Raw genomic sequence first — 22,954 nt, forward strand, 5'->3', positions numbered from 1 at the left:
TGGTGGCGGGTGCCTGTAGTCCCAGCTACTCAGGAGGCTGAGGCAGGAGAATGGCGTGAATCCAGGAGTCAGAGCTTGCAGTGAGCCAAGATCGTGCCACTGCACTCCAGCCTGGGCCAGCCTGGGCAACAGAGCGAGACTCCATCTCAAAAGAAAAATAAAAAAACTATTTAAAGTCCTTCTTTTTTCTAGTTTAAGAATATATAACCTTTCTTTCATGAATTAATCTATTCTTTTATAAAAATGAATGCTCCCTCCCTTCCCCGTTCTCCCACCAACTGGTAATCAGATTCTTATTGCTTATTTCTGTAACAGAAGACATATAAATGTCATTACTTTGACGTGTAAACTACAAATGTTTCCCAAGTTTACTGTGTATCAGAATCACCCAGAGGTCTTGTTCAAACACAGATTGCTGGGGTCCACCCTCAGAGATTCTGATTTAATAAGTTTAGTAGTGTGAGGCCTGAAAATTTGCATTTCCAACAAGCTACCAGGTGATATTGATCCTGCTGGTCCAGGGACCATGTTTTGAGAGCCACTAATCTAATGCTTTGTGAATTGCGGCTTCATTCATACTACAGAGAATGTTTTTATTCATTCATTATTGTGTGGGGCAGGAGAAGATCTGGAGAGCAGATTCCTACTTCTATGTCTGGTCTGCCCCATCACACCCAATTGGATTTTTATAGTGGCCGATGCTAGAGTCCACATCCTTTACTACCACAGCCTGGAATGGCAGCTACTTCTCCTGTTCCTATTTAGACTGAAGTATAGCTTATATGAAATGGGATTTATAAAAAGAAACAACAAGAAGTAATGCGGAATAAGGCTGAAGCTAGGACCTCTGGTGCAACCTCCAGCCCTTAAGGATGTTCTCTGAGAAAAAGAGAGGCTCTGAGTGGGCCTCTTGCCAAAACAAAATATTCAAAGTCTTGAGCAGAAACTCCCCATTACCTTGAGTGACTCATATTCCAGTTCTGCACCTCTAATTTGTGGTCTTTCTTCTTCCTAGGGAAAAGTTAAAGTAAAAGTTTTATATTTTAATCGTCACATTTTTACTCTTAAAATATTTACTTGCTCTACAGAAAATGGGGAAGAGAGTTTAGCCCTCACTATTTTAACCAAGTGCTGCTTGGATAGGCTGGGCTGAGTCCCCACTAAGGAAAAGACTGCTGAAATGGACATAAAGCCCCGCCTCAGCTCTGCGGACGGGCTGTGCTGTGCACCTTGGCCTTGCTGCGGAGCACCTGCTCCTCCTTGCGGTCCAGCTCATCCTGCATCACCTGCTTCTCCTGCTCCAGCTCTGTGACCCGCTTTTGGAGCTTAAGGAACAATGACATGTCCAGAGGTACCTTCTTCTCACTTGGCTCCTAAACACCAGGAATCACAAGATGGTCAAGACAAGCCAGAAGACATACAAGTCAATGAGAAAATGACAAATAGCTCAATGGAAAAATAGGCAAACTTACAGAATAAGAAATACAAACATCTAGAGAATATATTTTAAAAATGCTCAACCTAGCTAACAATGAGAGAAATGCAAATTAAACAACACTGAACTGCTACTTCTCCCCTATCAGACTGGCAAAGACTAAAAAGATTCATGATGCTCTGCGTTAGCCACAGTGTTTCATATGATATTGGTGGAAGTAAAGGTAGGCCTTTGAAAAGGGCGATTTTGCTGAACTTACTAAAATTTAAATGTGCATACCTTTAACCTAGCAAATCTACATTTAGGAATTAATCCTACAGAAATACTTACACAAGTATATAAAAATATATGGAAAAAGATGTTCATTGCAGCATTTTTTTTTTGTAATTGCAAAAAACTGGCAAGAATCTGAATGTCAGTCAATAGGACAGTTGCTTAAATAAATTACGGTATAGCCAAACTGTGAAATATTTTTTAGCTGTTAAAAAGAATGAAGTAGGCCAGGCGCGGTGGCTCATGCCTGTAATCCCAGCACTTTGGGAGGCCGAGGCGGGTAGATCACAAGGTCAGGAGCTCAAGACCAGCCTGACTGCAACATGGTGAAACTCCATCTCTACTAAAAATACAAAAATTAGCCAGGTGTGGTGGCACGCGTTAGTAATCCCAGCTACTCATGAGGCAGAGGCAGGAGAATCGCTTGAACCCAGGAGGCGGACGTTGCAGTGAGCTGAGATTGCGCCACTGCACTCCAGCTGGGGCAGAAGAACGAGACTCCGTCTCAAAAAAAAAAAAAAAAAAAGAATGAAGTATATCAACATGAGCAGATAAATATGTCTTAAAGTATTACATGAACATACAAACTGCAGGACAGAAAATATACCTTGTTTTTGTTAATAAAACACAAACGTATGTGACTTTTAAATGTATACCTAGCACATGCATATAAAAATTTGGAAGGCCATCAATGGTTATCTCAGAGGATGGAATGTACTATGGGAAAGTTTCATTTCTTTACATTGTACATTCCTATATTTAAATTGTTTACAATGGGCAGGTTCTACATTTGCAATCAGGAAGAATGATTTTTGAAAATATGAAATGCCAGCATAAATATATTGAGATCACACAGAGAAAACTGAAATCTGAAAAACCAAAACATATACAGTCAGCCCTCCATATCCTTGGGTTCTGTATCTGTGGGTTCCACATCCTCTCAGATTCAACCAACTGTGGATCAAAAATATTCCCAAAAAAACCTCCCAAACAATAAAAATAAAAATGATTATCACATTTTTACTGTTAGATTATTTACTGCCTCTTCAGAAAACAGTGAAAAGAGTTTAGCCCTCACTACTTTAACAAAACGCTGCTTGGTTAGGCTGGGCTATGTCCCCGCTAAGAGACTCCTAAAATCGACATAAAGCCCAGCCTTGGCTCTGTAGATAGGCCTACACTGCGCACCTTGGCTTTTTATTACAAATAAACAACAATACAGTATCATAACTGTTATACTGCATTGTTTACATAGCATTTATATTGTCTTAGGTACTACAATATGCTATATTTGTCTTAGGTATTAAATAATGTTTTATTTAACTATATATTTTCTTAGGTATTAAATAATGCTATAGTTACATAGCTTGTCTTAGGTATTATAAGTAACGTAGAGATGACTTAATATGGAAGGATGTGCATAGGTTATATGTAAATACTACTGCATTTTACATAAGAGACTTGAGCATCCTTAGATTTTGGTATTCATGAAAGTCCTGGAGCCAATCCCCTGTGGAAACCAAGGGACGACTGTATAGTTCTTAATAAACTGAAGAATAACCTAATAACATTTTAAAAGTGTGTCAACTGGTTCCAAAACAGAATCACAGTGAGACCTACTAGGATAAATAAAGGTACACTAATTAAAGCTTAAAAATAATGCAAACAACTAACCATCATCATGGAAGTTGTGGGTGCCATAATTGTTTTAACATGTTTACTTAAGGTTTTAATTTTTAATGAGGTAAGAAGAGAAATAATTGTACTATTAGAATTAATGTAGTAGACGATAAAGAGTCCCTTTGTTAGAGAGACAGAAGTGAGGATGGAGGAGCAAGAGAATGACAGCAATCATCTATTTAACTAAACGGTCAATGTATAATTATTAAATGATTGGCAAATCTACCCAATTGTTTAAAAAGAGAATATTTACTTTTGCTTTTCTGATACGAGAGTAGAATAAGCTTTTATAGAAAATTTAGGAAATAAGAAAAGTTCAAAGAAGAAAAACACACCATAATCCTATCTCCACAGAAAAACTATAATTTTTTCTTAGTCTTTTTCTCTATGCATCTATAGATTTAAAGAATTAGAATAATATTGTCATTATAATTTTATATGATCTTTTAAACTTGGCATTGCATTGTTTCCCAAATTTATGATATTTAAATATACAGTCAGGTGTGTCACCATTTGCTTAGCTATTATTTTACTGATGGGTGTGAAGTTGTTTCTAACTTTTTGCTATTGGAATATTACTAACATAAACACTCCAGTATACAAATATCTAAACATTAACTTCTTAAAAGTCCATCAAATTGGCCAATTTACACTTCTATTAGCAACCACCACCTTGAACAGTAGTGACTGTTATAATTAAAAAAAAACATTTAGCTCAGTTAATAGACCAAAAGCGGAACTTTGTTGTTGATTTAATTTGCATTTCTTTGACTTTTTTTTTTCTTGGACGGAGTTTTGCTCTTGTTGCCCAGGCTGGCATGCAGTGGTGCAATCTTGGCTCACTGCAACCTCCACCTCCTGGGTTCAAGCAATTCTCCTGCCTCAGTCTCCTGAGTAGCTGGGATTACAGGCGCCTGCCACCACACTTGGTTAATTTTTTGTATTTTTAGTAGAGACAGGGTTTCGCCATGTTGGCTAGGCTCGTCTCGAACTCCTGACCTCAGGTGATCCACTGGCCTAGGTCTCCCAAAGTGCTGGGATTACAGGCATGAGCCACTGCGCCTGGCCTTCTTTGACTTTTGAAGAGACGGAATAATTTTTATTTTCAGGAATTGTATATTCATTAGCTACCTTTGGTCTTTTGTGAATTCAGAGTAGTGTTAAGTGTTATTCCAGTTCTAAAAACAACCCAAGAAGAATCAACTGAACAAAGAAGTAGGCATTTACAGGCTGTCAAAGTCATTTGTCCACAAATTAATTACACCTGAACTTTTTCTTTCTGCCTACTTTGTAATACTCAACAATTAGAAAAAGTTTAGGTATATAATCTTTATAATAAAGTCTGTCCTGACTTAGCAGAACAGATATAACATCTTGCCACAACATGAAATCACTATAGAATTTCATTCGTATAAAAATTCTTTTCTATATGTCCCCCATAAAAATTAAGCATAAAATACTTATATTGACGCTTATTTACAATTTAAACATTCCATATTATATATTTTAATGTTTGTTCATTATGAATGATGTACATGTCCCTGAAATTTTAAATTATTTCATCTTTTCTTACACTGTCATAGAACCTTTCGTTCCAGAAATGAATGTAATATTTCATTCATTATACCTAAAATATCATTTGGAAATCATTCCTTTGAGCCTTGAATGGGCACTTTTTGTTTAAAAGGAAGCCTCTTATTAAAATGGGATGGTGTTTTGACAACTAGAAGTAGCAAAAAAAAAAAAAAATGAAAAGAAAAAAATGTGATGGGGTAACTCTTCAGACATCGGTTAATACTACATAAACAACTAGTTGATTGCCGGACAAGAGCAAAATTCTGTGGATAAGAGTATTAAAATAGAAGATAGAAGATCACAAAAGATTACATGTGGAAAATGCAAAATGACTTAAGGCATAAATATTGGTAATTATTTAAGGGTGCTCCCGATGGTGCCCATTCTGAGCCCTGATGACACGTCTAACTAAAGAGATGTCCTCGCTATACCCCATGAACAAGAAGGAAGATTGGGCCATCTGTCACAGAGAAGTTTCTGAGGTTTTGTTTCGCTTTCTTGCCTTAGTAAGGACTTTGTCACCCAGGGCTTTTCTAAGACAGCGAAGCTCTTTAACTGACCTAAAAAATAACACTAGTCTCTCATCTGAGGAAAATCAAAATAACTGAATGTAGTCACAAAATTACCACCATTACAGGCCTGGCAGTCATTCTGAAATAACTCCTAATGATAGCTGAGAAAGTTCTGGTGACCCTTCCCCAGATGTGAAAGGTGTGAGAAAGCTTGAGAGCAGAAGCAGAACAGGGATCATCAGTGAACGGCTCCTAGAAGAGGTGCACACCAAGCAAGAGGAGCACTGGTTCCAAAGCAACATCAACCCAGCCCGTGAAGATCTGTAAGCGCGGGAGGGCTGCAAAACAAGTGGGGCCGGCAGGGGAATTCTCCAGAGAGCTACAGACTGGTTTCCAGCAAGCACACCTTTTTTATTATGGCTTCCCCCTACCAGCAGGAGCTGCTAAAGTGGTACTACACTGGACTGGGCAGTTTGTAAATGTACTTCCCTCCGACTATTGCAAGTGAGTACTCCCACTGAGATCAACAGGATGCAATCCTAAAACCTTCCTATCTATCGAAGGCTCAGAAGTCCTAATTTTGAAGTCTTCAAAGTCTAACTTTGTGGTATGATGGCACCAATGATTCTTCTCAACATACAAGTCTTTCCTCCCAACAAGAGATGGAATCTATCCTCTTTGCCTTGAATCTGGGCTGGCCTTGTGATTTTCTTTGACCAGAATGTGGCAGAACTAACACTGGGCCAGTTCTGGGCCTAGCTCTAAGAGGCCTGGTATCTTTTAGCCTCTCACTCTTAGAACCCACCTACCTGCTGCTGAAGAGAGGCTACATGGAGAGGCCCAGGGAAGAGAAGCAAGCACTCTACAGAATGCAGCTACATGAGGCACTCTGACCACCACCACATGGAGCAGAAGAACTCCTCAGTCAAATCCCACAGAATTATGAGTAATAATAAATTAATTAATAATAAATAAAAAATAATAAATTACTGTTTTTAAAAATTTGAGATCAATTATTACATAGCAATAGATAACTGGAAAAACCTCTATCCTGCTATATACTGGCCATACTGTTATATCCATGGGCCCAGCCAATGTTAGCTCTAGATAGAAAAGGGATTTGGAGACTTGCAGTGTAGAATCCCTGGATGGAAGTCAGTAGAATACAATGGCTTAAGAACATGAATTCTAAAGAGACAAGCCTCCGTTAGTATGCTGGATCTACCATTGATAAGCTGTGAACCTGGACAAATTCCTTAGCCTTCTTGTATGTATGATTCCAATGATATGACATTCCAACTATAGAACATTTTTCTTCAAAACAGAATGAGATGGCAGAAACTTCATTCTTAAGTAGAACTGAGACAAGAAAGGAAAGAATCACTCAATTTCTCTAGCTATTCTGCTAGAAGCAGTCTATTTCTGATTTGGTCATTTTCAAAGAATATAATATAAAAATAGTACGGTTGTATCTGAATTATCCATTATTGAAACTATATCATATTTAAAAAGATCTTAGAATTGGTTGGGAATAATCTAACGAGAAGTCACTATACTCTTGGAGTTACAGTAATACATCATTTTGGTTTCATACAACATAACACAAAACATTAAAGCAGATTTCTAAACTATTTTCCATGCATTTTGTAGAAGAAAGTTACATTGGTAAAAACTGGCAAAAAACAGGCAGCAGTTTTGCTAAACTCTGGGGCGCCAGTGTTTATGATATTCAAGGACAAAGGGCTTACTTGAAAAATAATTTACCTCTGTCTACAGCAGTGGTCTATAGATATAAAGTAAATAATAAATAAATAAATAAATAAATAAAATAATTTACCTCAGTCTGAAATAAAATCCTGTATATACACCATGTTAGGGGTAAAAGAGAATTACAAAAATAAAATCTCACCATCAACATTGCATTAAAAATTAAAATTAAAATTTGTATTGACAAAAAAATATGCAATAGGTATATATGTACATAGCACTTAAGTGTACAAAAAGGTAAATAAGATAAGTTTGTATCTACAGGTCACTTATGAAGAATAAATGATTCAAACAAATACTACGTTTATGGCCAACTGGAGTCTGCTCTGCAATGGAAATGTTCCTTGTTAACAACAGCATGCTCACATCCTACTTTCAGTCTAAACTGTACCTCTGTCCTCGATGGAATGTCTTCCATTTCTGCAATTTCAGAGCTAAAGGTATATTCAGATTCGTTGCTGCTGTGGGTGGAGTCTGTCCTCCTGTGTCCAGGCTTAGGCACATGCTGCAAGGCAAATAACCCAGGTATAATTAACACAACATAATTAGTCTAGGCATAGTTAAGACAGCATCCACCTTGACTTGGTTCTTATCCCTACTGCCTGACTTGTATTGGTGCCCAAGTGATCTGTTCCATATTGTTTTGACCAAATAATTACAAAAAGGTCACCTCTTCAAAGAAAAAGGTACACTGGCATGACATGACAGGAACAGCTGCAAATCCAAATGCCCAAATAAGAATCACTTGTGATTATTAGTGGAGTACCCTTTGGGTGTTGAAAACTTTGAGCGGTCAGTCACACTGGGTGAAGCAGTGCTCAGTGAAGCACTGGGTAAAGCTTCCAAGCACTGACTTTAGTGCTATAATCAAATAAAACTTATCAAAAACCTCATAAAATATATTGAAATGGCATGCACAGTCATTTTACTGCATGGTAATTAGGCAAAAATGGTTTAAAGGAAAGATGAAGGAGTTCACACAGGCAGCTCTAATTTCTGTCACTTTAATACGTGCAGTTAAATCTTTGGAGTGAGCAGTGGGCAGGATGGACAGTACAGGGGAGGTAAGAAAGCCGCTCTAGTAATCCTCCGAAGAGCCCTCGGTTATTACCTCAGGACATCCGGGTGGCATTTTTATGACATGTAATACCTAGGAAATTAGTGTTCAGAAAGCTCATGGGGAATAGAAAAGTTTAGCAATGACACATCCTTCCCTCCTGTAGGAGAAGGGGTTAGAGAATAACCTGAGGGAAGAAGGAATTAAAAGGCTGGGCTCTTAGCATGTCCCCAGCAGGAGAGATGGAAAGATCCAGTGGCCTTAAGCTTTCAATGTTACAGTCCTGAGGGCTTCAGAAAGGCCTCCGAGAGCTTTCTCACCTGTCCAGTTTTCTTTGTACCTTTCCCCAGCTGCTGGAAAAGAGCTGGAAGCCACAAAGAGCTTCTTTGTCTCTTCCCTTCCTACACCCAGGCTTATGGAGAGAAGACTCATCCAGAGACTTAAAAGTCTCCCAGGCCAGCCCAACCTGTACTGCAAAGCGAAGGGAAGATCCAAGAACACCAGCACCTCTGAAACAATCCAGAAGCTGGGGTGCACACTAAAGGGGGTAATCATCACAGATGAAGTCCAAGGCACTCAAATTCACTGTCTGTTTACAGACACAGGCACTCTTACTTAAAATTTCCAGCCCAAGACCACAGTTGTATGAATGGCATTTATTGAATAAACTGGTTGTATCACTAAGAAAAATAGGTAGTCCAGATAAACACCAGGACAAAGATTTTTAATAAGCTTATTAAAAATGAGAGAGATCCCTGTCTTCCCACATATATCTATCATTATACAAGGAATACCTTAAGACATTAATAGAAGCAACACTGCTTGTTGCTATTTAATGTAACTTTTGGATACAGGGCAGTGGTTAAGTGCTCTGGGTCTGAAAGGAGACAGAGCTAGGCAGGAATACCAGCTCTTCCACTTACTTGTCCCTTACCCAACTTTTCTAGGCCTCAGTTTCATCATCAGGAAAAAAAGGGTAGTAATTTCTATCTCATAGGGTCTGTGTGAGGATTAAATAAGAGTGTGCAAGTAAACAGTCTGGTGTGGCATACAAAGCATTCAATGAATGTTAACTGCTGCTGCTGTGATTGTTAGGGGACTGCAGTGATTCAACAACTTCCTTGTTGGTAACTTTTCAGTTCTCTGTTTTTAGGATTTTGCTCCCCTGTTTATATGTTTTTCAACTACAAGGATATATATTTGACTGGATCAATATGTTCTCCTTCAAGATCTGCACCTCCCTCCTCTTCTGCTCCTGATTTCTCCCATGATTCCTTCTTTTCCAGAACCTGTTTTATTCCCTTTGCCAAGACTAATGACCTCACGATTGACATGCTGGTTTCCCTCCACTCTCTGGAATTAATTTACCTTTAAACACTTCCTAAGCCTGTATTCCCATGCCTTGTCATCTTTTCTTCATTGGCTTGAAACTCCTTAGCCCTAGATTGGTCCTTCCTCATTGCCTCTGCCCCTGTATTGTCTGGACAACCCAATGTTCTTGGAGAAAAATGCTACAACACTTCTTGTACTAGGGCCAACAACTCTAGAGGCTGGTAATAAGTGACACTATTAGCTTACTAGTGTTCTTTGGCCCATGTATCACATAGGTTATGGGAAGCGCTGGAGGCAGCTTATCAAGTCCCCTCCCTAGAGTTTCCTCCATTCATATGACAACTCTGTTTACGACCAAATGCTTCATTAGCTCTGGATAGAAGCAGTGAGAATGCCATTTCCAGAAGAGTGTCAGTCTAATATTAGTCAAGTACTCATCTGTTAGCTGTTCAGTTGTACCTAAACATTAAAATAAGATATTGTCGCTAATATTTTAATTGTCTTGGGTTATAAGATCAAGTTTTTTATTCTCTGCAATTCTGGGCAAATATTTTCTGCAAAACCTGTGATCTGGACTACATCTGGAGCTAGGAAATGAGATCTAGTGAAGAGATGAGTGGAAAGCAAGCGAGCTCTTATCTCCCTTCCTCTGCTTTCTCCTTTTCCCTTCCTCTGACCATTTTGTCTCCCAAGGGGAATGACAGTGAGTCACAGGCATACACAATGGAGAGGACACACGACTGAGAAAAAAGAAATTCAGCAACTAAAACTACCCCTAGAGCACTGCTGGGAACAGATGGAGAGCAGGCAGACTTGCTTAGAAGAAAGGAGGAGCTGTGTCAAGCTGCTGGAGGATGGCGTCACTGGAGGGCCCTTCTAGAAATGGCCACCTCCTTGACTAAAGAGACCCATGACCTCCTCACAGATGGATGTCTCTGGAATATGCTCAGAGAGGGATACATGTATGGTACCTGCTTCTCTCATTTTATTTTCTGAAATTCATATTGCATGCACTATTAAAGAATCCAAGAAATTCTGCAGAAAAGACATCTGTTTATCTCTGTTTAACCTGGTAGATTACATTTATTTTACCTCAGAATTTCTTCTCCAATGCCACTTATTAACATCCCAAATAACTAAGGGGTCTCAGAAACACCTACTTATAGGTTATAAAGTTTAGCTCTAACCATAACTGAAACAGAGATTAACCATAAATGTTGGCAAGGTCATCTAATAAATACAGTGAACAAAAATATACCAAAGAATGGAACTGGGGAACATAAACACTGAAAAAGAAGAAAAGAATTCTAGAGAAAGCTAAGAATTACAGAATGTGAAGGAAGAAAGGTTTCAATGGGACCAAGGGGAGCATGGTGATCAAGAAAGATGAAGCTTAACAAGGGTCTTTAGATTTGTCAATTATAAGAACAGTTATAATGGTGACTTGCATCTACTTCTCATTTCTCTTTGTCACACATAAATCAGAGTAGTGAGGGTTGAAATAATGGTCCAATGTGGGATTTATATTAGCTTTTTAGTCTCTTTTAGACAGGATTTTCTCATCTGCAAGGTGATGAGAGCCTATCTTTCGTATTACATAATCTCTTTTATTTTGACTTTTTAAGTGTCATATTGTAATGAACTTTGTCAGTAGGTCCAGATAGAAGCAAAATTTGAAGCAAATACTCTGCTCCACAGATACTGAATTATCTGGCTTTTTATGAGATATTTCAAAGTATTTCTGGTCATTTGTATAATTAGGTTACCTTTAAGGCTGGTACTCGTAGGCAGCAAGAGAACTTGGGAACTCTTTGTTTTCTGATAGCAGGATATGTGGAATAGGGAGGATGTGCAGAATTATTACAAGTATGAAAGGTACATTGGTAAATGCAGAAGAGTCCTTGAAATAGATAATTCATTATAAATGGAGTCTGAATTTTCTTTTCATAGGAATATGTCTTCGAAATTATAATCAAAATCAGTCTACATGTAAATGTTTCATTAGGCCATTCAATATATGAAACAAAGTCCAACTGACTGGGCGCAGTGGCTCATGCCTGCAATCACAGCATTTTGGGAGGTGGCCAAGGCGGGTGGATCACTAGGTCAGGAGATCGAGACAATCCTGGCCAACATGGTGAAACCCCGTCTCTACTAAAAATACAAAAAATTAGCCAGGCATGGCAGTGGGTGCCTGTAGTCCCAGCTAGCTACTCAGGAGGCTGAGGCAGGAGAATCAATTGAACCTGCGAGGCAGAGGTTGCAGTGAGCCGAGATTGCGCCACTGTACTCCACTTGATGGCAGAGCGAGACTCCGTCTCAAAACAAAAACAAAAACAAAAATTCAACTGTACTGACTTTATACTATCATTTAGTCCAGTCTTTAAAGTGTTTGACTTTACTGAAGTACTTGTGCATAAAATTATATTATTTCTGAGATTTGCTTTAAAATAATCCAATCCATTGGATGGAGCGGGTTGGGGAGATGGAACGGGAGGTGAATGTGTGTTGAACATTCTGGAATTGGGTGGTAGGCACACGAAAGATATGGAGGTTCATTCTATTATTCTATTTACTTTTGTATATGTTTAAAATTTTTCATTAAAAAAAGCAAAAGTGTTTGACTCACCACCATAAGGGTCATCTCTTCTTTGAGGTCATCATATCGTTCTTCTAGGCGACTGAACTCATTCAGAAGGTTCTGATATCTCAGTCTTTCATCATTAAGGTCGAGCTCCAGTTGTTTGGTTTCTTCTACTAACTTCTTCTCCATAGTTTCTAAAATTAAAAAAAGGATATGCATACCAAAGATGGCCCCTTGAAAATGCAATTGTGTAAACATGTATACTGATTTCCAGTTTCTCTGCAGGGAATTTTACTTTTAGTATCACTGTGATTCATGAAGAGTGTCTTAGTAAAATTTAGGTAAAGAAAAAATGACCAAAAAATGAAATAATTTATTAATATTAACAATCATCTACTGAGTTATTGCCCGTACTCTGGCCTTAGTCCCACTAATTGATACACTGGTTACAACACATCCTTGAAAAACTTCCACTAGTCACTGTCTAGTAACTAAACTATATGTATTTTTATTCCAGTGGTATTTTATTCATAAAATTCTTTTGCCCAAAGTAGTATACTCTCTCCAAAAGTCAGAGATATTTCTCAAGAGAATGGCAACTTTTCAGTGGACCCAGCTGTCCTACTCTACAGAGTCTCTCTTCATTTACCATCTCATGGTTCTATCTTACATTTTCTATGACTTTAACCTCCCGTGCTGTCCTATTACTCTGCAGCTTCTAACCAGATAAAATGCTCAGGCTGGCCAGCTGTGTTGTGTGTTTCTTGGTCATCCCCCACGCGCTGCTGAGGAAACCTTGTCTTCTTTATTCACCTACCCCCTCCACCCTCTCTGTGGCTATGGTTTGTTTTTGGCTAGGACATGATCTGGAAATTGGAGATTAGCCCTTGACTGCAGATGAAGTAAAGTAACAAAACCTCAAATCTCAGCTATATGTCTTAACTCAATCAGTCAACCAGTCACATTTATAATATTAAGCTTCCTACCACTTTGCTCCATTTTACCCATATATTTTGAGGTTAAATCTTAATCTGCCCTGCCTGCTTCTATAGCTTCACCACTGCTTTCTCTGTGAGCACCATGAGGCAAGGGCTACAAGTGTCCTGTCACAGCTGCTTTCCTGGTGCCCACCACAGTGCTTCCCTAGAGTAGGGCTTTAATAATTTGTACATGAATGAATGAATTTCTTCTCTCTAAAACATTCTACGAGTTGCCTTTTATTCTCACCAGTTTGCAGAAGCTGTTCTGAGGCTACCAAAAAATTTTCCTTTGGCAAATTCACTGACATTTCTTTGTTCTTACAGTTCACTTTCAAATAACATTTTATATTTTCCTAGAAGATTCTCATCATTCTGGATCCTTCTGTTACATGCTGCCTCCCAGCAGCCTTCTTTCCAGGGCTCTGTTTTCTCCTTCACCTCTTAATTTTATTTTCTGACTCCTTTTCTTTACCTCATCCCTTAGTATGGTCATTAATTCCAGGTTTTCTTCTCTTTCCTCTCTACTACCCCCTTCAACTAGGAGAGGTGAGGCAGTCTCTCTTACCACCACAGTTTTAATGGGTATCTTTAGGCTCCCTTCTTATTTTTTCTCTAATCTTTAATCTGGATTTGCTTTCTGAACACCTCCATGTTGAGGTCCTGACTGACATCTCAAACTTAACACTCCAACAACTGGCCTCATTAATTTGCCTCATAAATGTGTACTCTTTTCTCAATATCCCTATTACTAATAACATACCATTATTGTTTTGTTATCTCATTGTAAAATCTTAGAACATTTTTGCCTTTTTTGAATACCAATGTAATCAACGGAATGTATATGAAAATGTACTATTTTCATATAATAAATCCCCATTCCCAACCATCTTTTCTCTTCCATTTCCACCACTAATTACTGTATAGATCTGTATCTTCTTACCCCGTATTTATATATATGTGGATCCCTTATTAATTTATCACCTTTCTAACCTACCCCACAAACAGAAAACAGAAGAAATGTCCATATCTGGTTAGTTCTCTATTTAAAAAATCAGTGTTTTTTTAGTTTAATAGCAAAAAGTGGTGAATCTTAGAATAACATCCATTGATTTAGTCAAAAAAAAAGACAACATACACACACACACACACACACACAAATATACACATAGTAGCTCAAAAATTCTTATTAAAACATTAGGAATCCTATAAGCCTTAACTAACGAATCGTACATGCAGAACAAATTTAATTTTTTAAAAAAATTACTTACGACACTGACTGAACCTGAGTTCACATTTGTACCTAGAGATACCAGATTTACAAGTTTATCAACCAACTAATTCAACCAAAATACATGATCTCTTGCGTCTTGGAACTTTGTAAATTTGCTGATGATAGCCTCAACTTTTAAAAATATTTAAACTCTAAATAACGTTGTGTAACTCATCAAGTAACACCGTAACTTATACAACTTTGGTGTGAGGTTGGTTGGTGTGTAGTACACGTGTAAGCTTTACCTGTCATCTCCTTAGCCTGCTCCACGATGCGGTGATTGAGGGCTTCTTTTTCTTGCTTCAGCAAAGTATTTTCTTCCTTCAGATTTGATACCAGCTATGGAATGAAACAATAAAGTGAGATGGCTGCAATGGACAGAGGAAGCCTGATGACCAAGGATAAAGACTATAAGCAGTCATTCCTTACTTCCACCACCTCTGTGCTTCCTGTCTTTGCCTGGTTATGTCTAGTAACCTTACAAACTGGCTCAAGCATTACTCCCTCCCAAGAGCCTTCCTGAAACCCTTTTTTCAATTAGTTGTCTTTTCCCTGTGCTACCACAAGACCCTGTATATGCTCTTTATATCCGTCACAAATGATTTACTTTCCTCTTTTACAGAATAGACTAGAAATTCTTGAAGGATAAGGATGGTGATGGTTTTTTACTTTACACCTTAAACATTAAAAAATTGCCTGGCACTAAAGTTAGCATTTGCTCTCAAAGGTAATTGATATTACCTTCTCATTTCAATGCTTTCACATAAAGCTTATGTGTACCCATGATTCAAGTGGAGAGATTAAGGAGGTTAAGAAGGATGTGAGGATATTTTAGTTTGGGAAATTCACTGAAATCCTTCTGATTCTCCCTGATATCTATGTTGAGAAAGAGAATTTCTTTTTCATCTCTCTTTAAGAGTTTTACAAGGCTGAGGCTGGGTGCGGTGGCTCACGCCTGTAATCCCACCACTTTGGGAGGCTGAGGTGGGTGGATCACGAGGTCAGGAGATCAAGACCATCCTGGCTAACACGGTGAAACCCTGTCTCTACTAAAAATACAAAAAAATTAGCTGGGCATGGTGGCGGGTGCCTGTAGTTCCAGCTACTTGGGAGGCTGAGGCAGGAGAATGGTGTGAACCCGGGAGGCGGAGCTTGCAGTGAGCTGAGAAGGCGCCACTGTACTCCAGCCTGGGCGACAGAGTGAGACTCTGTCTAAAAAAAAAAGAGTTTTACAAGGCTGAGAACTAGTCCTTTTATTCCATGTTTAAATAAGCATTGACATTACAACAATGTCAGTGTACTTAATGCCACAGAACTGTCCACTTAAAAATGGTGAAAATGGTAATTTTTTTTATAGTTTTTTCTTTCTTTTTTTCTATATATATATATCCTTTTCTCACCAGGTCTTCTTTTTTTTTTTTTTTTTTTATTATAAAGTTCTAGGGTACATATGCACAACGTGCAGGTTTGTTATATATGTACACATGTGCCATGTTGGTGTGCTGCGCCCATTAACTCATCATTTACATTAGGTATATCTCCTAATGCTATCCCTCCCCCCTCTCCCCTCCCCACAATAGGACCTGATGTGTGATGTTCCCCTTCCTGTGTCCAAGTGATCTCATTGTTCAATTCCCACCTATGAATGAGAACATGTGGTATTTGGTTTTCTGTTCTTGCTATAGTTTGCTGAGAATGATGGTTTCCAGCTGCATCCATGTCCCTACAAAGGACATGAACTCATCCTTTTTTATGGCTGCATAGTATTCCATGGTGTATATGTGCCACATTTTCTTTTTTTTTTTTTTTGAGACGGAGTCTCGCTCTGTCGCCCAGGCTGGAGTGCAGTGGCGCGATCTCGGCTCACTGCAAGCTCCACCTCCCGGGTTCACGCCATTCTCCCGCCTCAGCCTCCGAGTAGCTGGGACTACAGGCGCCCGCCATCACGCCCGGCTAGTTTTTTTTGTATTTTTAGTAGAGACAGGGTTTCACCATGTTAGCCAGGATGGTCTCGATCTCCTGACCTCGTGATCCACCCGCCTCGGCCTCCCAACGTGCTGGGATTACAGGCTTGAGCCACCGCGCCCGGCGTGCCACATTTTCTTAATCCAGTCTGTCACTGATGGACATTTGGGTTGATTCCAAGTCTTTGCTATTGTGAAAAGTGCCACAATAAACATACGTGTGCATGTGTCTTTATAGCAGCATGACTTATAATCTTTTGGGTATATCCCCAGTAATGGGATGGCTGGGTCAAATGGTATTTCTAGTTCTAGATCCTTGAGGAATCGTCACACTGTTTTCCACAATGGTTGAACTAGTTTATAGTCCCACCAACCGTGTAAAAGTGTTCCTATTTCTCCACATCCTCTCCAGCACCTGTTGTTTCCTGATTTTTTAATGATCACCATTCTAACTGGTGTGAGATGGTATCTCAATGTGGTTTTGATTTGCATTTCTCTGATGGCAAGTGATGATGAGCATTTTTTCATGTGTCTGTTGGCGTATGAATGTCTTCTGTTGAGAGGTGTCTGTTCATATCCTTTGCTCACTTTTTGATGGGGTTGTTTGCTTTTTTCTTGTAAATTTGATTGAGTTCTTTACAGGTTCTGGATATTAGCCCTTTGTCAGATGAGCAGATTGCAAAAAGAAAATGGTGAATTTTACGTCATGTATATTTTAACAAACACACTCACAAAAGCTGACTCTTAACTTTCTAATTCTTTGCTGGATAAGGATTCCCAGGAAGGAAAAATCAAAACCAAAGGTAATTTTGCAAAGTACATAATTTTCATCTTTGGAATAAAATGTGTGCTTATGATGAGTAAAATCTGAATTCCTTTTTCTAAGCAAAAGTTTAAGAAACTCTGAAAACAAGAGCTTTAATAATAGGGAGAAAGCTGGCAGGCAATCTCTCATCATGTCAGGGGGCTTAGGACAGGAAAAGAGGGCTCCGGGGAGCAGGAAAGTTGGATAACCACACTGTGCCACACACAGCAGACATCAGTCCAGAACGTATCCCTTCCTAGGGCTGTCTTCTCTCCGCACTGATCTTGCCTTAACATCCACTCTCAGTTAAAAAAAAAAAAAAAAAAAAAAAAAAAAAAAAGCCCCAGCTCTCTGTGGGCTTTCAGGAGAGGCTCTTGTTTGGTAGGGGTACACAAGTCACCTATGGCGCTTTTTCAAAATAATCTGCCTAGCCCACACTCCCAGAGTCTGGATAGTTCCCTTTTTATATAAAAACTCCTCAGCAGTTTTGATAAATGCTCTTGGTTAGGAACCATACATAAATCTACTGTAACTTCAGGGCTCCTTGATCAGACTGAGAATGTCATTTTCCTGACCATGAAGCTGACTGTCACAGTGAAATGTTTTCATTCTTTCCCTATCACTACATTCCATCAACAGAACTAATGGGGCCGGGTGCAGTGGCTCACACCTGTAATCCCAGCACTTTGTGAGACCAATGTGGGAAAACAGCTTGAGGCTAGGAGTTATAAGACCAGCCTACACAACATAGGAAATGCCTTCTGAATGTCTGAATTAATGGTAGTCCCTACAGCTATCTCTGTGAAAAGAGGAGAAAATGAAATGAAATGAAAGAAGACATGTGAATCTGCTTGTGTGTTTATTCTACCAGACTAGAAAGGCAAGAACTTGGCTTTAAAGTGGAAAGGAGAATCTTCCCACCACACTTAAATACTGGACGGATTCTGAGGAATCAGAAGCTGGAAACCTTCCGTGGTTTTGGGAGACTTAAAGGAAGAAAAGAGATCTTAAACATTCAAGAGTATCTTTATGAGTGCACGTCTGAGTTCTGAGGGAACAAACTTGCCGTATCAAAACAACATTACATAAAACAGAAAAGAATCTCACCTTTTGGCACTGCTGTTTCTATATATAGAGTACAGATCTAGAGATATAGCAGGAATTACTTTATTGGAACCTCGAATGCGATGGAAGGACTGCAATTTTACCAGCCACCCTACCCTAACCGACCTGCATCTAAGTTCCTGCTGTGGTTCTCACTGCATATGCTGCTATTCACATTTAGAAGCCAGTACAGACAAACCATATCAGGATTCTTGCCAGCAGTTACAGCTGACACAGGCAAGTCTGTTTTCATTTAAAGTTGGTAATACCAGTGGAATCTCTGAAAATTGATTACTTTTTTCCAGGAAGCCTAATGTTGAGGTACTTTTACAAATGTTTCAGCAGTACATCTCATTACTACTTGATAATCTTAATGTCTTCTATACTTAATAAAGTTTTGATATGTTAATACAAATTTGTAGCATGCAAGTACTGGTCAATCTGAAAGCATTTTGTGGGGAGGGTTCCATCTGCATAAAGCTATTGGTTGCAATCACTGTGCATTTAGATTTCTCCTGCTTGGACTTCTTAATACAGCCTTAATGCAGGCTTCCACAAGGATCCCTACCATTAGGTACTAAATATTATGCCTAATGTTCCATTATTGGAACACTAAGTATGTGGGAGTTATTTATATCCTACTGCTCAAGGTCATTGCCAAAGACTGATTCTGCAATTCAAAAAACTGCAACCTTAGGCATAAATGGGTTAATCACATTAACCTTACTGAAGAAAAAGGAGTCTATGCCCCAGACTGACTTTTTTTTTTTAAAGGAGTCTATGCCCCAGATGGACTTCTTTTATTTTTATTTTTATTTTTTATTTTAATATACGAGTGTTAGTAGGTACTTGGCCATTCTCTCCTAAAAATACTGCTCTGCCTCTGTTCTTATTAGAGTCAAAAGTTCTGCTAAAAGACCTGCAGCCCACTCATTCATAATGTGAAATAAACACTTAGGAAACAGTAATAATTAACAGTAATTCAACTAAAATTTGTACTACATTTCTAATAAAACCAACAGTGAGTCACATGGACCAAGTCATGATGACAGCACATTTCCTTTGTGTATGGAGTAGACAGGGATATGGACATTATTCCTACCTGCTCTGTTTCTTGTTTGTATTGATCTGCACGTTCCTCAATGCATTTTTTCTCTGAACGAGTTTGCTCCAGGTCTTTCCGGAGCTTGGCAATTTCTTCCTGCAGACTAAGAACCCGCCCAGTGGCAACTTTCGCTTCCTCTTCACTTAGTTGAAGACGTTCTAAGTCACTTCGTAGTTTCTCAGTCTCAGAGTTGTATATTCCTTCCAGATTGGTTAGTTTCTCCACAAGGCATTTGTAGTCTTTGTTCTTTAAACATACACACAAATAACAATATGTATTTAGTGAGAAAACCATGCTTATTCATCATATTCATGCTGTATCATCATAACACTGATATAGTATCTAACCAAAATACTAACTACAACATTTGCAATAGCACAACCAATACCTTCTAGGTGACACAAAGAGAGAAGAAAACAGGGACAAATAATTCAATTCTGTTTGATGGGGTAAGCAAGACAGATGTGATTTTCTCATAGTCACAAGGTGAATTACATAGTAAATTCTTAATTTCCTGATTCTTAACTCAGAAATAGGAGGATCTATACTTGTTTTTGAAAACAGAACAAAATGTTGCTAAAAACCATGTAGTAGCTTAGTGATGCATAAGAATGATTAAAACAGCCTCAAAATCACAAGTTGGCCAGGTGTAGGGGCCCACACCTATAGTCTCAACACTTTGGGAGGCCAAGGCAGGAGGATCACAAGACAGCAGGAGTTCAAGACCAGCCTGGGCACATAATAAGACCCTGTCTTTATAAAAACTTTTAAAATTAGCTAGACATGGTGGTGTGCACCTGTAGTCCTAGCTACTTGGGAGGCTGAAGCAGGAGGATCACTTGAGCCCAGGAGTTTGAGGCTGTAGTGAGCCGTGATTGCACCACTGCACTTTAGCCTGGGTGACAAGGTGAGACTCTGTCCCCCAAAAAAAAAAAAAACACACACACACACACACACAAATTTCTCACAAATCTTTGTTTACTACCTCAAAATTTCTCCCTGCTACTCAGAAAATCTTTCCTCCCATTTCATTCTGATCCCTGTTTTGTTTTGCTCTCCTTAGCATTTTTATATTCTTAACTACCTTTATATCATTTACACGTGCTAAAATATTAGTAACTATCTTCAATCAATCAAACTTTTATCTCTGCAACAGACTGCAAGTTCATCAGAAGCATGAACATCTTCCTGCTTCTTTTGCTATTTCAATGCTAAACAACTCATCTGTAAAATAAACATGATACCACACGAAAATAAATGATAATTATGACAGAGCATTACAAAGTATAAAATACAGTATGCCTGGTTCGAGCTGGTGTTTGAAAAATAAATAACATACAATGTGACTCTTGATCATAAAGGTTTGAAGCATTAGTAGATCTGTGTTCTCAAAAATAATTTCCTGCCAGGCATGGTAGCTCATGCCTGTAATCCCAGCACTTTGGGAGGCTGAGGCAGGAGGATTGCTTGAGACAACAGCCTGGCAACATGAGATCCTGTTTCTACAAAATAAAAAAATTAGGTGGGTGTGGTGGTATGTGCCTGTAGTCCCAGATACTCAGAAGGCTGTAGTGGGAGGATCACTTGAGCCCAGGAGGTTGAGGCTGTAGTGAGCTGTGAACATGCCACTGAACTGTAGCCTGGGTGACAGAGAGAGTGAGACCCTGTCTCAAATAATAGTAACAATAATAATAATAATAATAACTTCCTGCCTTAGTTTTTGCAATTGTGATCCACCTTATGAGTTATAATTACTTTCATGCTTATTATGGAAATAAATACGGTCATAATTTTACTTTTTACTAAGACCGAAGGGTAAAGTCAAAGAAAAACAACATTGAAAATAATCCCGGTGGATTTCTTCAGGCATACCCCACTCTCAGGGCCCCTCTGTGAAACACACCTGCTCATCAACTTTGCGCTGCAGCTGCATGATCTTGTTCTCCATGCCGATGTGCAGCTTCTTATAGCGCTCCACTGAGCGAGCCTCGATTTTGAGCTTCTTTAGCTCACGCTTGGCCATCATCCGCCGGAAGCAGCACTGAAGGTAGATGATGGCATGCATGCTCCTCTTGTAGTGTGTGCGGGCCAGCCAGCCCCGGACTCGCTTTTGAATGATGACTGCTTTGTGCTCACGGAGTATCTGCAGAAAAGGATAAGGGAAAGCAATGTCAAGACCCTGGACTACACTCGAGATTATCAATCTATGTTGGGCTGAAAATCCATACATTACCTAGAAGAAAAGACACAAAAGTTGAATTAACAATGTACTAGGTAGATTATACATATCATAGATATATGGAGGCCACAAAATTATTTTTAAAAGTGATCTTAAAAGGAGACTTTAGAAGGTGATTTCAGAAACATAATAAAAAGTGTCATATGCACATATTATGTGTTTAATTCTAAGCAGAACATAGATTTGGAAGCTGTCTAAATAAAAAGCACCAGATTACCAAAAGAAAAACAACTTTAATAAGAAAGAAAAAATATATTAGGTTTCTTATTAGTATATGACTTCTGCTGGCAACAGATGATCCTCTATAAAATTAACAGAATCAGGCATCCTGTAAACTATGTGCTACTAAAATAAGAGATATCCCCACCACCCTGACTGCTGATACCACCTCACTACGCATTATTAAGCCTGTGCATGAGGACATGGGGTATGGGCAGCAAACTGTCTGTAGAGGCCAACACTTGAGGTGCTAAAAAGTTTGTAGTGATTTATTGTTTTTTGTTTTTGTTTTCGTTTTTGTTTTTTTTTAGAAACTAAAAGATGACACTGTTGTTTACCACATTTGAGGAATACCATTCTAGTGAGGATTTTCCACTGCTATTTCAAATGTAGTAAGGATTCACTTTTGGGATTCAAAGGCAGGAGGGATGGGGCTTTAAAATGAAAGGTAAAAGTAACAAGATGTGAAACAAACTAATCTTACTTTTGATTTCATGTTACATTTCCTAAAAACAATCATGATATTTCCCTAAACTTACAAACAACTTACAACAAAAGTTTGCCTTATGAGATGAATTTGTTGTCACTAAAGAACACCAAACAGAGACCGTGTAAACATTTTCTAGGACAGATGGAGAAGAAATTCTTGAATTTAAGAAGAGGTAGCCAGGCGCAGTGACTCACACCTGTAATCCCAGCACTTTGGGAGGCCAAGGTGGGTGGTTCACGTGGGTCAGGAGTTTGAGACCAGCCTGGCCAACATGGTGAAACCCTGTCTCTAATAAAATACAAAAATTAGCTGGGTGTAGTGGCGGGCACCTGTAATCCCAGCTACTCAGGAGGCTGAGGCATGAGAATAGCTTGAACCCAGGAGGGAGAGATTGCAGTGAGCTGAGATCGTGCCATTGCACTCCAGCTTAGGCAACAAGAGTGAAAAGCTCCATTTCAAAAAAAAAAAAAAAACAAGAAAGAAAATAAAAGAAAAAGTAAACTAGAAAAATCTGGCACCTGTAGATTTTTATGTTTATAATTTTATGAAGTAACTCTTCCATG

General features: G+C 38.8%; 1 protein-coding gene across 3 annotated transcripts in view; it reads right to left on the reverse strand.

Annotated features, from left to right (window-relative positions):
- MYO5A (myosin VA) overlaps positions 1 to 22,954 on the reverse strand; it is a 221,617-nt gene that overhangs the window by 45,963 nt on the left and 152,700 nt on the right. For all 3 annotated transcript variants that reach the window (XM_025389828.1, XM_025389830.1, XM_025389829.1), the window contains exons 21-27: positions 21,347 to 21,586; positions 19,441 to 19,689; positions 14,711 to 14,804; positions 12,261 to 12,409; positions 7,634 to 7,747; positions 1,230 to 1,373; positions 958 to 1,011 (exon numbers count right to left, since the gene is read on the reverse strand). In XM_025389828.1, coding sequence (XP_025245613.1) covers positions 958 to 1,011; positions 1,230 to 1,373; positions 7,634 to 7,747; positions 12,261 to 12,409; positions 14,711 to 14,804; positions 19,441 to 19,689; positions 21,347 to 21,586 — 1,044 coding nt within the window. The remainder of the gene's footprint in view (positions 1 to 957; positions 1,012 to 1,229; positions 1,374 to 7,633; positions 7,748 to 12,260; positions 12,410 to 14,710; positions 14,805 to 19,440; positions 19,690 to 21,346; positions 21,587 to 22,954) is intronic.

This window comes from Theropithecus gelada, chromosome 7a (assembly GCF_003255815.1).
Source record: "Theropithecus gelada isolate Dixy chromosome 7a, Tgel_1.0, whole genome shotgun sequence".
NCBI classification, from domain to species: domain Eukaryota; kingdom Metazoa; phylum Chordata; class Mammalia; order Primates; family Cercopithecidae; genus Theropithecus; species Theropithecus gelada.